The sequence below is a fragment of the Aythya ferina genome (assembly GCF_964211825.1).
Source record: "Aythya ferina genome assembly, chromosome: 3".
In the NCBI taxonomy this organism is placed as follows: Eukaryota; Metazoa; Chordata; class Aves; order Anseriformes; family Anatidae; genus Aythya; species Aythya ferina.
This window is the reverse complement of record NC_140298.1, coordinates 105,161,998-105,178,678: the sequence shown is the minus strand read 5'-3', so window position 1 is coordinate 105,178,678 and position 16,681 is coordinate 105,161,998. Positions and strand designations below refer to the sequence as shown.

General features: G+C 42.1%; 1 protein-coding gene across 5 annotated transcripts in view; it reads right to left on the bottom strand.

Moving 5' to 3' along the window:
• LPIN1 (lipin 1) overlaps positions 1–16,681 on the bottom strand; it is a 73,453-nt gene that overhangs the window by 36,817 nt on the left and 19,955 nt on the right. For 2 of the 5 annotated variants that reach the window (XM_084515702.1, XM_084515704.1), the window contains exon 2: positions 16,235–16,291. In XM_084515702.1, the coding sequence (XP_084371828.1) occupies positions 16,235–16,291 (57 nt within the window). Of the gene's footprint in view, positions 1–5,328; positions 5,401–6,021; positions 6,043–14,132; positions 14,153–16,234; positions 16,292–16,681 lie in introns of those variants that run through there. The other 3 variants (XM_084515703.1, XM_084515706.1, XM_084515705.1) reach the window with 3 other exon arrangements.

Genomic DNA, 16,681 nt, shown 5'->3' with positions numbered 1-16,681 from the left:
AATATCAGAATTTCCCAAGTTGCAACTTGTGTCTATTGCCTCTTGTCCTGTATCTGTGCACCTCGAAGAAGATGCTGGCTCTGTTTCCTCAGTACCTCCCAACAGGTAGCCGAGTACCCTGAAGACAAGCAAAACTAGCTCTCCCTGCCTCTCTGTATAAGTCAGGAGCTCCAGCCCCCTAATTATTTTGGTAGCCCTCATCTCAGCTGTTTAAAAAGCAGGTACCACACGCACAGACCTAAATTCAGAAAGAGCCTCCAGAGTACCAGATGTAAGCAAATTTTTTAAATCATCTTTGCTTTGGAAAAATACTTCAGTTTCTATAGGGCATTTTTCTAACCTAAAGCACAATAAGAAACAGATTTCTTACTGGGCTAACATTAAACTTAAAGATGGCTACATTTAGACTTAAAATTACATGGTGTAGGACAGGCCAGTTAATGCTTGGTCTGCATACACAACAAAATTTCTAGGTGCAGCACGGCCACAACTTCTTTTTCCCTGGTGGGTAAGGACCTGCTGGGACAGCACATACACCCCACTTTTCAGGAGGGTTATAGACATAAAATAATAATAAATAAAAAAAAAAGGCTCACGCTTCATCCCAACAAGTCACACCAGCAGGTCTCCTGATCTCTTAAGCAGAAACTTCTGCAACTATTCTTGCTCATGACAAATCTTAGCCACAGTGCCTCCCCTGTCTCAGGACACAGAGATTATTTTTATACCTGTGAATTCAAAGTTCGACACTACCCTCTGAGGCCTGCTGGCACAGCACTGCCTGCCTCCTCACAGGGGAAGTCCTTAAAAAGTGCCACGTCCAAAGGGCCAGCCGGTGGCGGACACTCCTGTCAGGCCCAACCTGGCCTGTGCAATAAAATCACCACAGGATTAAAACAGACTGGCAGTTAAATCACATAAACCCTGTTTCCTGAGGGAAACACACAGAAATTGTTTTATATTTCCAGTGTAGGGAACAAAAGATGCTGGATTTTTAATGGGGGATAGGTCAGAAGCGGGACTGTGAGGGAGGTACTGTGAGGCCCTTTGGCCTAACTTTTACACAAGCTAACCAAAGCTGGGATTGTTTGGAGTCTGTAGTTTTCAAGTTTATCCTCTGGAACCTAAAGTCAGCCCATACTATGTCAGTACTCCAGGAAACCAGCATTCCTCAAACCCCGGCGAGACTGTGTGTGGTTTTAGAGCAGCATTTCACTCTGGCTGCTCCAAGAAGTCTTTCACTTACTAACCAGGCAGCAGCATCTCCAGCAGTAAACACGGGTTTACGTCATGGCTTTAACCCCCACTGCCTGCTTCTTAATAAGACTGAATTTAGCAAAACTTGGTTCTCGTACCATCGAGGCAAGTTAGTGGACAAAGCGTAAAATATTTTCCTGTGTTGGGAAAATTCAGAATCTTTCTGATCTAAGCGTACAGCAAGAGAGAGCAGTCTGTACAGTTCTGTCACAATTATCAAATGCCCAGAGTCTCTTGGTCTTTGCCAGGAGACTCTCCACAGCCCCACATTATGCATCTATTATGAAATTAGAAGTACTTTCTAGTATAATTTTTTATGTCAAATTAACTACCATCCCCTGCCAGGAGGCTCAGGAAATTTCCAACCCTTTTGAATGTTAAAGACAGCAGTCATTTTTCAGATTTGATCATCTTGAGGAAAAATAAGCAAAAGATAAATAGCTAGGTGTAACTTATTACTTTACAAATTTATTAACTTAGCAAAGACTGACCTAACAAAGTTAATTCTTCAAGTCCCAGCTCTACTGGATGCCACATTTAGTTCAAATGCACCACCATCTAGATCATCTGCTTCTTCTGTACAGGTACCCCAGGCTGCCATAATTCCACTGGAAAAGCTGGAAATTATACCCTTCCTGGCCTATTTTTTTCCAGCCCAGCTCTTCCCCATACCATTTCAACTTTCTTTGCTTTATTTTATACCATAAGATGCTGACAGTTATTGGAATCAAAGATACCTTTTGCAAGAGCCAGTGTTTCCTCAGGTGCCAGAACACAATGAATAATGGATCTCCAAAAGACATCTGAATTATTTTGGGATACGGGTGCTATTCAACATGCTCCAAAGCCAGACAGCTTTTGAAGAAACATGATTTAGGTAGCATGCCAAAAGGGTAACTAAAAACTCAAACACACTTCCCCTGGAGCATGTGAAAACTCCAGTACAGAAAATTTTGAAAGCAGGACAGACAAACCTCTGCTGGGACTGGTTCAGGAAGAGGCAACCCTCATCTTTGGGACAGAGATTGTCACTGTGCCCATGTCCAAACCGCATCACACGACAGATACAACCATTACCAAGTGATCAACAATGAATCGATTTAAACTACAAAACCTGCTTTTGGTACATTTTTGGCACAACAGCAGTTCTCAGGCACACAGGCCTAGCAGTTAGTCCATCGGCAGTAGCAGTAGTTAAGGTGCACTGGAGACCACTCCCAAGACCAGCTGAGAGTCGCCTTCTTTTAAAGGTTAAGAGAGCTTTCTAGAATAGATGTGAACAGTGTGTGCTCGCTGGTCCAGCCGCCAAGAACAGCCTTTGGCACTGTTTCAATCATTAGCATGGAGGTAACGTTTAGGTCCCTTCCAACCCTTTTGCCAGGGCTCTGCAGTCCAGACTGTGCACTGGTTTTGCAGGACATGAGAGGAACATTTGCAGCTATGGTAAACGCAACACAAACCAAATGGGTTTTATGTTACAAAACTCAAGGAAAAACACCAGATACGGACATATCTTTTGGTTATGCTTTTAATACATTAGGTCATAATGAGACCCTGGTCCACAACTGAGGTACAAAACAAATTGACTTTTGCTGAGAACTTTTCCTTACAACTTGCAAAATGGTAAAAGGGAGCCAAAACTAACAAGCCAGTGTTCAGTTAAAACAAATCACTGCAGCTCTGCCTCTGACACCAGAACGATGACAGCTTTACAAGCCTGGTCCATCTGGTCCCCTGGTCTGCCCTTGGTTTCTGTTTTGAAGATGGAAAGCTTGAGAGAGACTGGACTGCACTTGGGGATCAGACTTTGGCCCCTTTTGGTGAATTATTACACTCGCAAAGTAACTGGCAACATTTAAGAGACTCCTAGGTAAGTGCTTACTGCTACTGTTTTATCATGCACTAAACATTTCTTTCCTTGACTCCAAAGCAACTCAGCCTGTTTGCAGTATTGAACACCAACTCCCTCTACAGCAGTTAATGGAATTCTTCTACCGCTGTATTCTTTACTGTGACAAACCTTATCAGAGCTTACATTCGAAAAAGATTTATGATAAAAACATAAGAAAGAGAAGAAAATATTTTAGATGAAGATGCCCTACAGGGATTTTTTTTTTTTTCAAAATTAAGATAAACCCTTCATGTCTATATAGAAAGCACAGTAACAATGACTTCTTAACTACAAAAGGTCACAAAATCCAACACTCTATTTTTTTAAAAGAGTTATTTCTGTTCATTAGTGAATGGCCAGCATCTTGTGAAATCACCAACACTGTGTGACTATCACAGTAAAACTTTTTAAATTTTTAACATGTCTGGTTGGAAACGGAAAATCATTAGTAACTTTTGAAAGCATTTTTTCTCTACTACCTTCTACACCCAACATCAATCCAACCCATGTTCACTGCCATGAATCTCAATCCCACTTTTTTGAATGAATTCCCTGGCAGAACCCAAAAGTTGCACCTGTCTCTCAGACCAAAACCAGAGCCTGGATTTACCTTCTCTATAGAAACAGTGAAGGCACTGTGCAGGACTTAAGCAAGCCTCAGTTTAGGTCCCTCCTTTGCTACAGGATTCATCATCTTGTCGAAATTACTAAGGCTAAGATCTAGAGGATGGTTAACCCCCATCGGTTTCAAGTGGGGTCTATCAGTGTGGCTATATCATGTGGCAGCACACCAAGCTCATCCAAGTAAGACAGAGCCAAACATTCTCCTTGCACATTTTTGTCCTGGGAAAGGGAACCTGGACACACAAGCTCTAAAGGAGCCAAAAGCAGCCACATTCCTGATATAGATGAGCTGTGGGGGGAGAACTCCAGAGCACTCTGCTGGGCCTAGTGTGGTACTGGTTGTTTTGTCCATAGGACAGCAGACTCTAGCACAAATCTGATTATGTGCATTTTTTGTCCATACTTCATCACAGTCACAGCGGTCTGAGCCTGACCACATTCCTGCAGGTGATTTGACAATACTTCTCATCAACCAGGGACAGGTGCAATTCACTTGCTCATCCCCAAACAGAAAGCAGCGTGTAGCTGGCTCAACACCAGAGTAAGAGCATTTTGCTTCCTGCCAGCAGAAGTACTTTAGGCTTGGGATTATTCTGGGCTTAATTCTATTAGGAACTATTTGACTCCCATTCCAAGTTAGCCATGGACAGTGCCAAAAAATGCGAGTTCTTGTAATGGCCACTGAGTCAAATGGATCAAATGTCAAACCTCTTCCAAGCTGCTCGTCTCTCCCAGAACCTGCTCTCTCACCCAGGCTCGCACCTAGAAACAGACTTTGACTTTCAGGTGACTCGGTTCTGGTATGGCTGAAAATTCCACCACTGCCTTCACTACAATAACTGAAACATTATTTGGTCCAATACTTGATAAAGTTCCCATAAATGGTAGAATATTCTCTTGAGAGCAGCTGAAGTCACAGACTCAAGCTAAAGACTCAAAACCTGCCTGTAATGAAATCCCACATGAAAACAGAGGGAGGACTGGCCTCTAGTCCCACAGTCAGGGTGGCTACATCCAAGAGAACTACTTCATGACCAGTTTAAGTCTATGACTTAAGACTATGACTGTGGTCACCCACCAACCTCACAACTGTCCCAGTCTTTCCCTGGTGTAGGCACTGAAAACTAACACCACTAAAACCATACAAAATGCACTGACACCCACTTGGTACTGCACAAATAGGATCAAACTTCACAACAAATTGAAAGTACAAACTGATCCTTGAAACCAAGAACTTTTGAAGTAACGAGTGAATATATTGTAGTCACATCTTGTGCTGCTCTACTGTATTGTTCTGATGTCAGAGGAGGAATATAAATCAGAGTGGAAGCACAGCAATAGCTCTGCTCCATGCTGATACCTCATGTGACTCAGTGTCATTTCTTCCAGTGGGATTGGGAAGTAAATCCATTATTTGAACCATACAAGTGTTTTCACAGCTTAAAGTGAGCTCTTAGTATGTTTCAAATACTTTCGAGTCTGTGTGTTCACAGATAAACAAACGTGTACACCTGCACATCCATTGGTATGGAAAAGGGCCAAAGACTGAAACTTACCCAACTCCCTTAAGTAGATGTTATCAGGTGGTCTGTACTCTGAAATGGAGCTATCAGAAAAGCAGAAGGTATCTAAAACAAGGAGAAGATATTTTCATGGCTTGGTGCCTAAAATCATAACATTGCTGAATCCGCTGTCTCCCATCTTTTCTCCAGTTTTTTTGATGGAATTAGGGTCATTTTACTCTAACAGGAGCATATCCGTCTGCCTTCTAACTGGATACACTGATGGCAGCAAAACCTTAGACACGTAACATCTGTCAATGTTTTTCCCTAAGGCAGCACTGACACAGTTAAAACCACCAAGAAAACAAACAAAGCACACCAAGACCCGCTCCGGACCGAACCAAATCCGAGGTTAATGGGCCTGTCGAGCCTGATGACTTTACACGCGAAAGGAGAAATCATTTGCTGGTTACCCTGCAGCATCAGCGCTGGGCTCCCCTTATCGGCACAGGCCTCTGCACAATTCCTCTTCCTGACGGCGATAACAAAAACCCCGCACGGTTCTGCCCCTTCTGCAATCCCCAGAGGCTCCCCAGGGCTGCCTGCCTCCTTCCCTCCTAGCACCGTCGCCCCCTCCACAAAGCACCAAGGCACAAAGCGGCTGCCCAGCCCGCACCGGGGAGGCAGCTGCGGGTCCAGCTCTCCCCATCCATCCCTTCCTCCCCACCGCACAGCCCCGGCACCCACCTCCTCCTCCTCCTCCTCCTCCTCCTCGGCCCAGGCTGCCTGGGGCCGCTCCGCCCGCCGCAGCCACAGCGCCGGGGCCGCCCCGGAGGAGGGACCGGGGCGGGCGTGAAGGGAGCCCCGGGACGGGGCTGACCCTGCTCGGGCGGGACCCGCCTTCTGCCGGTCACGGCCGCTGGGGCTCCCCGGGGTCGTGGGGTGGCTGAGGGGGAAGGCAAGGCCCTGGGTCAGCTGCAGGGAGCAGAGTTAACGGGGGAGCGCCTGGGTTTGCTGGGCCTACCCTCCGTGGCCCTGTAGGGCCTGGGTGTAAAGTGCCTGGAGTCTGTCAGGCGAGGTCGGTGAGACCGCTGCCAGAACGGGGGCTGGGTGTGGAGAGCTGGCCCTTTTTGTGGGGACAGCAGTGGTAGTGTTTACTTAAACCATCCCTTCACGTTTGTAAACAATAAGCAGGGAAATAACACACACACACACACACACTTTTTTTTTTTCACCCCCATCTTGAGGTTTGCTCTTGGGGAAAAGCTGGGAGTGGAAAGGGGGGTTTGTTCTGCCCAGATGCTGAGCAGGTCCTGGAAAGGCAAGGATTACAGTCAGGGCTCACAAATTCAAATGCCGGAGGCACTTCTTTCAGTATCATGGTGCATAATTGTAATGAAAATAAGTTTTTCAGGTGCTGGTTCCCTTCCATTAAAACCCTGTTGTAACATCCTTTTGCACGGGGTTTCTTATGCAATGAAATTGTGATGTGGATGGCCATTATAAAAATTATCTGATAGAGATAGGTCCATACTTTTCAAGTCAGCAAGCAGAAGTGGGTGGTGCGAAGTGCAAAGCAAATGAGCAGGAAACAGAAAAAAGAGGACAGAAAACATGCACACGCAAAAGAAAAAAAAAAAAAAAGACGCGCCTGCCAATATTAGGCTTGAAAACAAGTTTTTCAGAGGTCTTTTTCGTGTGTCTGCATGTTCTAGTCCCAGGTACACACAGCTGAAGCCTGGGAAGAGTTCCTTGTTGAGTAATTAGCAATTAAATCTTCCATTTTCTGTTAACTTTCCAGTTATACTGTAAAACAATCTTTCTGCAGTCTCCCCTAATGCAGTTCACCCAACTGTAACCCTTTGAACTTCTTTTTCTTCCACAGTTACATGTAGTTTTGTTAATTCTGGCTCAGCGCTGGCTTATCTTTGGGCAGTTCACAAGAACAGCTGGGTGATGTAGCCTGATGCACCCTCACAAACTCAAACTCCTGTTTGCTGTTCTCTGTTTCCAGTTACAGAAATACACTAACAATTTCATCTATGTTTTAGAACAAGAAAAAAAAAAGTCAGCAAAGGCAGTTTCTGCCAGGGCACAACAAACACGGATGTTCATTTATTCCCAAAGACAAAACAATATGCAACTGAGCCCAGAAACATCTGCATTTTCATTTCCCAGGCATATCATATCCAATTCCTTGTCAGCAGTCATTGCAGGCGATGAGACCTGCTGGTGAATAGCCCCATCCCTGCCATAAGTACAAGATGCTGTGCCGCCTGTAGATCCTGACCAGAGCTGTCTGCTGCATTCATGTGGAATGCGATCCTGTATCATGTTCCCTCTGAGTGGGTGGTGTCCTCCAGCTGTAACAGTCCAGGACTGCTTTAACATACCGTTCCACTACAGTCTTTCCCTGCTACATTTAAATAAAAACATAATCATAACATATTGAATCAAAACCACTGTCTTTCCACAGCCTCAGCAACACCCGCCCTTCTCTGCTTCTTTCAGAAATCCAGTAAAGAGCCTTACCATTGGAAAATACTGCACTGTGTTCAGCTATTTACCATGTCCAGCCATCTGCTGCTTGACGTAAAATAGCCCACAAAATAATGCTCTACATTTGTAATGGTTCTATGTGCTGGGTCATGTTTTCTCTTCCTACGTTGCTGTGAAAATATAGCCATGATAGAAATAAGATGCTGTGAAGAATGCCAAATGCTTGCACAGCAACTATAAGCTTCTGTTAACATCAGGAGATCATCTTAGTGCTGCTGTTCTTACTGCTGGTGTGACGACAGGACAGTGTTCCTTAGATTACTTCTGGACCAACCTCTGCCAACTGATTCTGAAATCCTTACTTTTGCAGGACTTGGCTCACAACTGTTCTCAACAGTTACGTCTGTCTAGATAACCAAGCACTAGTACATAATCTTTTATACCATACAAGCTTTCCAATGGTCGTGGATGTGGGTTTCTTTCTGTTCCTTCAGTGATCTGCATCCATCCATTATGACTCACCTAACTCTTAATTCCTGTCCCAAAAAGCTCACAGTTTGCCTATTCAGTTTGTGTGCTTACAGTTCTGGCACAGTGGAAGTCTAGCCTAGGATCTGGGCTCACAGTTACTATGAAAAGACAAGTAATAAAAGAGTTGACCTGTGTAGTCTTTTGATAATTAATAAAAATGGATTAAAAAAAATATATCAAAAAGCACAGAAAGTTTAATAAAACTCAAGCACAGATTACTAGAAAGTAGAATGCAAGTTTATGCAGGAAAAAAAAAAAAAATCAGTTCTGTCTTGGGGCACTAGATTTTCCTGGCAAGTATGTTGGCCAGTGACCAGAATTTCCACTCAAACTGAAAAGTTAATTATTTAATGCACTATCAGTCATGTCTGGCCTTCCCCCCACTAAAAGTGGAGTTTTCCTTCAGGCACATAATGCCTGGGTTGTGAATTATTGCAATTGTTAATGCATGCACACTGGGCATGCAAAAAGATTCAGAAAATAGAAAACTTCAGCTTTTAGTTAATTTATAATGAGCTTGTAAGCAAAGAGGGCTCTGGAATCTGCTGCTGATTTTCACAGTATTAAACTCAGTAGCTCAAGGAGTATAAAGAGTTGATCTAGTTTTATTCCAGAATAAACATTAGAAAATAGTTGGACTCTTGTTCTGTAATTATCTAATTAAATGTTCCATCATCTTAACAAAATTATAATTCTCCTAATGTAAGCAAGTAGACATTTTAATATAGCACCTATGGTACATTCAATGAATAATTGAATCCCCTCTCTTGTTCACATTATTTTTTCCCTTTATTTTTCTTTTCCCTTCAAGTACAATTATCTAGTATTTGAATTTGTCCTTCACTTGAAGGCATAGTAGTGCTGGTTACTGCAGCGTGTAAATCCTGGCATTTAATCTGCTCAGCTTCTTTGAGAACTTTTGAAGAAAAAGTACAAACAGAAGTTATTTAGTTGCAGAGATTCATAAAACATTTGGTCCCTTTGACTTCAACTTGTTGCCAGTTTTGTGTATCCTGCTGCTTTTGCTTTGTCTCTGCTCCTGGATGGACTGTTCCCACTGTATCAGTGTCAGCTTCTTCAAGATCTGAGGAGAAAACAACCTCAAAAAGAGGAAGAATGCCATCCTTGTCCAACATAAAGCTAAACAGGACAGATTTTATTCGTTATTCTATAGGAAAAAAAAATCTTGTTTTTGTCAGTCACTTCCATCTGTCACATTTAGGCAGATGCTTCTGGCCTGCACCAGCTGTAAAGTCTGCCCCACCTGCACTCCTTGCACTTTGCCAACTTCAGCTTTTGGATTTTGCTTTCCATATGGTCACAGTTCCCAGTGCTGTAATTGTCTGCTGACTCCCATCGGTTACATGCATGTTGGATGACTTCTTAGACATCATTTCCTGTTAGACATTTCTTATCTTACTCCTTTGTCCTCATGCTAAGAGGTGAGGTGATGGTATCATCCTCAGAAGGACTGTAATGTCCTCAAAAGGACTACAAAGTCCTTCTAAGTCAGTGAATAAGGGGAGTAAAGGTGAAAGGAGAACCAAAGGATTATTTTGTCAGGATTGTGGGATTGTAATTTTCCAGGAACTGTTACAAAGGGAATTAGAGGCAGGGCAAGAGGCACTGATCTTGTACCAAAATGTTCACCTAATGACGCATATCAGCTCTCATGCCATCAGGCTTGTATTGCATAACCAAACTTGATTTTGAACTAAGTACTTTTGGGCTTGGTTTTGTGACAGATACACGGTTTTCTACCTGTCCCTCTCTGAAAAAAATAGTCTCAAAAGGGGATCTGTAGTCAGTGAACTACTGAAGATATACATATATTTTTCCTTCTCAGAATGTAACGTCTTGACAATGAAAGTTCTTAAAAGAGCCTTTTTTTTCTTTTTTTTTTTTTTTTTTTTTTTTTTTTTACATCCACATGCAGCCTTGCAAAACCATGAAAACCTCAATGCTTCCTTTATATTCTAGCAACTCTTTCCACAGTGAGAACTCAGCTCTCTGCTACAGAATACTTGGCTACTGAGAAACAGAGGCATGCATTGACTCCTATGATCCAAACACAGCCAAAGCAAAAGAGGGTAGGAGTATTCAAATGACGAACAAGGGAGGCTAAATATACCAGCCCTGTTGGAGGTCCATTTGTACCAGCACAGTCTCATCAGGAAGTAATTTAGCCCAAATCGGTAGCTTGAGCTCTCTAAATATAATCTTAGGATGCTTAGAAAATCGTGAGTCCTGTCAAATCAATCACAATATAGGAGATTACGGATATAAGAGTGAAATCTCTTATATGCTCTTTCCTCAGCCAAAGCCCAGAATTCCTGAGCAGGCATGTTCAAACACGGGCCTGTGCTCTGCTCAGACAGAAGGCATATTGATGTTTAAATGTACACACACACCAGAAATGAAAGTTCATACACACATCCACAGAAAAACCCTCCATCCTGTTTTGGACTGAAATGTTTTCCAGCCCCAAAGCTACCTTTTCTTCAATCCAGTAATTTCATGCATGGCTAACAAAGCCCAGAACACTGTTTTAAAAGCACAGCAAATGAAAAGCAAGATGATCAGTATTGTTTATTTGGGACAAAATAGTACAAAACATGCTTTGAGAACTCTGAATAAAGCTGCTGTACATCCCAGGTTATAATCTCTTCTTTGCTGTCCCTGTATCTCTTGCAAATGAAAACAGTAATGTTAAAATAGTGACCTTAATCCTGAAAAGATATTCAGAAACCAATTCCTTCTGTTGGGAAGATTGTTGCTTTCTTCATACTAATGTCTACAGTATCTGCATCAGACTGCCTGCAAATATTGAATTATCCTCCTAAACAGGTTCTTAAAATTATTGCTTGGGGTCTGCAAAGCAGCACATCACATTGATTCCCTGTATTGTTAGTTCATTACTATGCAAACTAGTCCCACTTTCCTGTAGCTAGCAAAAATTTAACAGCTATAGCCAACTTAAGGTACAGGAAGATACAGAGATATGCTGTATACAGCTTTTCTTATGGTAAGCAGTGCATTAAGTGCTAGAAGAGCTCATATTAAAGCTCATCCTGTAACTCCACTGGCATAGTAACGTGAATAAAGTAGGTTTTATAATAAAAGTAACAGTATCTGGTGTTTGTCACTGTGACAGATAAACTCTTTCTGTGCAGACCAGTGTCCATCTGAGAGTGGTCATTCTGCATGTTTGCTTCTGGAAGATTTCATTTTGTCCCATTTGTTTGTAGTTATAAGAAGCAGGTATACTTGGCTTTCAAGTCAGAAATGTCTCTGTGTGTTTCTTTAAAAGGCACTTTTCTGCTTTCCCCAATTCAGCAGTGCCACAGGTTTGGATCCTGCACCCCCAGCTGAAGGGGGCCAGATTTACTTCTGTGGGGCTTTCTGTTACAGTGAGACGAGAGCACAAGTACGAGCCTTGGCCCTCAGGTCTTTGCACATTTTCTTTCCATTCATTGCCTTGTGCTGAGCTGCAAGGAGACCTCAGCTGGGCAGCAGCACCTGGCTCCACAGGTTTCATATCTCTCTGATCTCCAGCCTCTGACTCAGCATCAGATGGTTCAGGGGGAGAGATAAGGTACTGCGGGGGGTAACTCTTTGAAAGGCATTTTCCTCGCACTTCTCTTCCATTGGGATTTTAGTGATTACAGTTTATAACAAGGCCTGTGCTTGTTCTAGATTTGAGGTATAGTCATTCTTTGAATGCTTGTAATAAGATTTTTTTTTCAGGCAAAATTTGACTTGTATGGAAACTGTAATGTTTAAAAATATATATGGCTTTAAAAATTATCTTTTCAGTCTTACTTGCTGTCAGAGCTACCAATCTTACTGCTTTAGAGATGATTTGTTCTCAAAAATATATTGTTACTGATAAAGATAATAATCAAGATTGTACTGAAATCCTGGACACAAATTAAGGCACAGAATTAAATCCATGCAGATGCAGTGACAGGACAATAAATTCTCTGTAATTACTTGCATCAAATCCAGGCAATTAATCCGTACGTAAGGTTGTTTACTGCAGTCTTTCCCTTATCTAAGCATGTTCACTCTTAGTTTAGGCTCAGGACATACATAAAATTCTTACTGGTGCCACTAAGTCAGATATTTTAAAGCAGGAATATTGTTATTGATTTCAAATTTTTACCTAATATCTTTCTTTATATCTGTGAGGATGTGCATATACTTATGGGATGTTATGTAAAGAACTGGATTCACTCTTATGATTTCTGCATCTGGAGTATTAAACGGTTAACAGATGTGATTGGCTTTGCAAAATGATGAAAATATTTTATTTCAGTTTCATGTTCAAATTTCTATGAATGGGAGAAGTGTCCATGACAACCCAGTAGTAAATCCTTTCCTCCAAATATTATTGACATCAAAATGCATGTAGACTCTCCAAAAGTGTCATGGCACAACAATCCCTGAACATGCTAATGAATGTTATACGCTTCATCTCCATCAGTCTAAAATTAATTATTTGTTAAATTAAACTTAGGTTTGGCATGACTAAGAATATATCAGCCAATCTGGAATTTGAAAATGAATTATTTAACGGAGGAGCTACAGCCTGCAGATTTTAAGTAAATATTTCTTTTTTTTTTCCTGTTTTGTTTTGTTTTTGTTTTTGCTGTTGTGTTGAACGCCAAGCAGATATTGTAATTTTATCTCAATGGGAAATTTAGGTATTTAAATATTAATATTTGAACAAAGGCTTTGAAACATAAATGAGTCTCAGTATAAAGCAGACACAAGCTTTTTGCAAGTGAAACACCTGTCTGAAAGGAAGGTTATTATGGATATGTAATCTGACCAAACAGTCTGATGTCTTCAAATGGCTCTCACGAAGCAATAATTAATTGTAAGGAAAACTAATTCAATACTGAACTGAGAAGTCTGAAACAATTTTGGTTGGTCCAGTATTCAAATATTGTCAAAGAAACCCTAATGAACTCTGTCTGCTCTTCTTACCATTCTCTAGACTCTACCTTTACATAAAAGGCAATGAAGGTAACTCTGTGTCCAAGTATTTCTGTTCACAACTTTAAAAAAGATTTCCAGCACTTGCACATACAGAACTTTTAAAAAGTATTTCTCTGTTGTGTTTTTTGTTTGTTTGTTTGGTTTGTTTGGTTTGTTTGATAAAATGGCTGCATTCAGGCATTAGCACATTGTGAAAATTATACCGCACCGGAACCATAAATTTGGCATCAGTGTTTCTTATATACAAACATTTTGCATAAGTCCATGGCAATCATTTACTTCAGTGAAATTAGTGAAATCATTTCATTAGGTCTAGCACATTCTGTCTTTGTCCTGGCAGCCTGAATGCTTTACATATTCTGTTATGCAAACCTGAGAATTCATCAGAGACTTTGCCCCAGTCCTGATACCAACAGTTTACCCTACAGTTTATCTACTGCAGAAAAATCTACAGACCGTGAACAGCCTCAAACCTAGCAGCTTCTGCCTGTGAAAGCAACGTGAGCTGGTTTTCCCATTGCAGGCTAGCGACATTGTGCTCGGCAGATCACGCGCAAAGAGAACTCAGGCCCCATGCTCTGTCCACACACAGCAAGATAATCCCATTCAAACCAGTGACCTCTGCAGATTTACACAAGCAAAGGGTCTTGCTCATTGTTTGAAACAGGTGATTTTTTTTACATAAAAAAAAAAGCAAATCTATGAGTAGGCAAGCAGATAGTGTTTTGCATTGAGCTCTGCAGCAGTAGAAGAAGCTGACAAAGGCCTGGTCAGAAAATACAGAAAATAAATATATTTAACAGAATTAAAAAACAAAGTCATACCCACAGGTAGCTCAGAGTCATGTCAAAGTACATGTCTGCTTCTGATCTGACCTCTTCAGACACCCTGTTTTTCCCCATGTCCACCCCCACAGTGCAATTTGGGCACAGACAAAAAAGCCTGCCTATGTAGTCAGCCCGGTGATATCAGATGCCCCTCCCCTGCAGCCCAGCTCATTCACCCTGTATGTTTTGCATGTTGCTTGCCCGGGGATGGGATCATCGCTATTGCTCATCTACCTTGTCCAGGTCATGTTATTTATCCTGTGTAATTCTGTTTCCTGTGGCAGATTCTGTTTGATGCGGTTTTCTCACTTTCTGTTTCATACTGCAGGCTGCAAGATTGCTACCGTGTCTGTGCAGACATAGGTAAAACCTAGTGCTAGCATGTCTTGTCTGCAACACCCTTTGTGTTATTTTAGTGGTTCATTAATTTTCTGTGATTTGTCTTCCATGCAGCATGTTTTAAATATTGCACATCTATGTTACAAAATTGCTTCTCCTCATCTTCTTCAGGTATTTTTATACTGCATTAGGAGTAGTCTAGGACAAATGGCATAATAATGAGCTATAAAAATACATTCAAAATTTTGCCCAAATAAAACACGAAGTGATACTTCTGAAAGTGTAATCTTACAATAATGCATTATCCTCACTTCTTTCAAACTCCAGTACAAGTTCACAAGACGCATTTCACTTGCCCAGAAGATGCTGTAAAGTTCAGAATCTCACCTGCATGCAGATTCAGATGTTGCCCAAGTCTGGAATGGAAAGACCACATCCATACTGTTGCATTAGATGTGTTTAATTTTCAGATTTTGTGCTGTTCTTTGCTAATTGGAGCTGCTTCCCTGTTTATTTTATTTGCATTTTGAATTCCCAGGTACCTTTCTGTCTACATAGCTCAGATACTGAAATGGATATGCAAACCCAACCCGACCCAACAGCAGCCAACCTCACCCTTGTTTCAGCCTGCCTGTTTGACTTACCCACCCGTCCGCTTTACATGACATTGCTAATATCAAACTCATCATATAGATTAGATCCTCGATTTGTGTTGGCATAGCTCCATGGAAATCTTCACCTACATCTGTCAGACCCAAGCTGAAAAGCTGCCAGGCTCTACAACCACCTAGCACGCAGAGGAGCTAGCTACCTGTGAGTCAGCCACAGCCTCCTAGATCAGGAAGGTTCCTCCATAAATCATAGCATATCTTCTACACTGCACCAGTGTAAGCTGTGTGGAAACATGTGAGCAGGATCTACATGAGATAGCAATGTGATGTGTGATACTCCACCCAGGCTAATGTTCTGTGAAACCCACACAGAGATCTACAGGGACTCCAACAGTTCAGTTAAGATGATGTGTCCGTGTGGCACTACTTGGTGCTGGGTAGAAATGCCATTGTCCTACATGTGATTTAAAACACGTCAGCCTCTAAATCCTCTGCCCCACCATCTCCGTAAGAGTAGGTCACTGCTGAGGAATACAGTCCAGAGTCACTTAGGAAGGCAGCAGGTTGTTTGCTGACTCTGCCTTTTCCCTCCTTCACCAGTCATTCAGCAGTGGCAGATCTCTAACTGGGATGGAAGTGCTGTTCTTTCTCTCATCATTGCTCCTGGGAGTTCATTTGTCCAATTTGTGGTTGCATGTCCCAAGGCCACTACCTCATGAATGGGCCTTCCAGGAGAGCAGCAGCAGGGCTGCCTGGGCACATGTTCCCTGGCTTTGCAAATGTCCCTTAACCCACATTTGCCACAGCTTTGCTTATTTTATTCTTATTGCCCAGGCTAAGTGCTAAATTTCCTTCTTTGTTTGTTGGTTTGTTTTTGATGTTTCCATCTTTATCCTGCTAGTACCAGCCCCATGTGAGGGCCACGGTTGCACAGTCTCCCAACCTTTCACAGCAATATCAGTTCCCCATTGGGCATCTGGTCACACAGTGTCCAGAGAGTGACACTTGGACGTGCTGTGCTGGGTACTGGGCTGTGGTCAAGCATTAATCTCTGCCTTATCTGCTTTTCCCAAGGACCTGCCTAGCTTCAAGCTAGGCCTGCCATACAGCGCTGGAGTTAGAAAGTAAATAGACAATAAAATTCCTTACATTTAGATTGCGAGTCCAGACGTTTCGAATCCAACCAGGATCTTTCATCAGTGGAATCTGGGAAAAAAAAAAAAAAAAAGAATCCAGTTAATTGACCATGCACAGAAGTGAATGTATCCAGGCCTCAACTACTGTCTTTGAAACTCAGCTGCTGTAATACATCCCCTGCAATTCCTTTGTAAGCCACATCCTCACTTTTTATCTTTACTGAGAGATGTTCTCAATTCCCTTTTTTTCCACCATCTCCATTTTCATGTTTTTGTTGTTCTTGATGTTTTACTTTGTTTTGTTTGTTTTGTCTTTCCAGTAGAATTAATCATCTGCTAGTAAGCTCTATATCATCTGCTAGAGAGAGCTCGGAAGCAGGGGATCCCTGTCTCTGTTTATTCTTTTGCAGGATGGGGATGCCCAATGCAAAGGACTGAGGCAGAGCTGGAGCCTTACCCT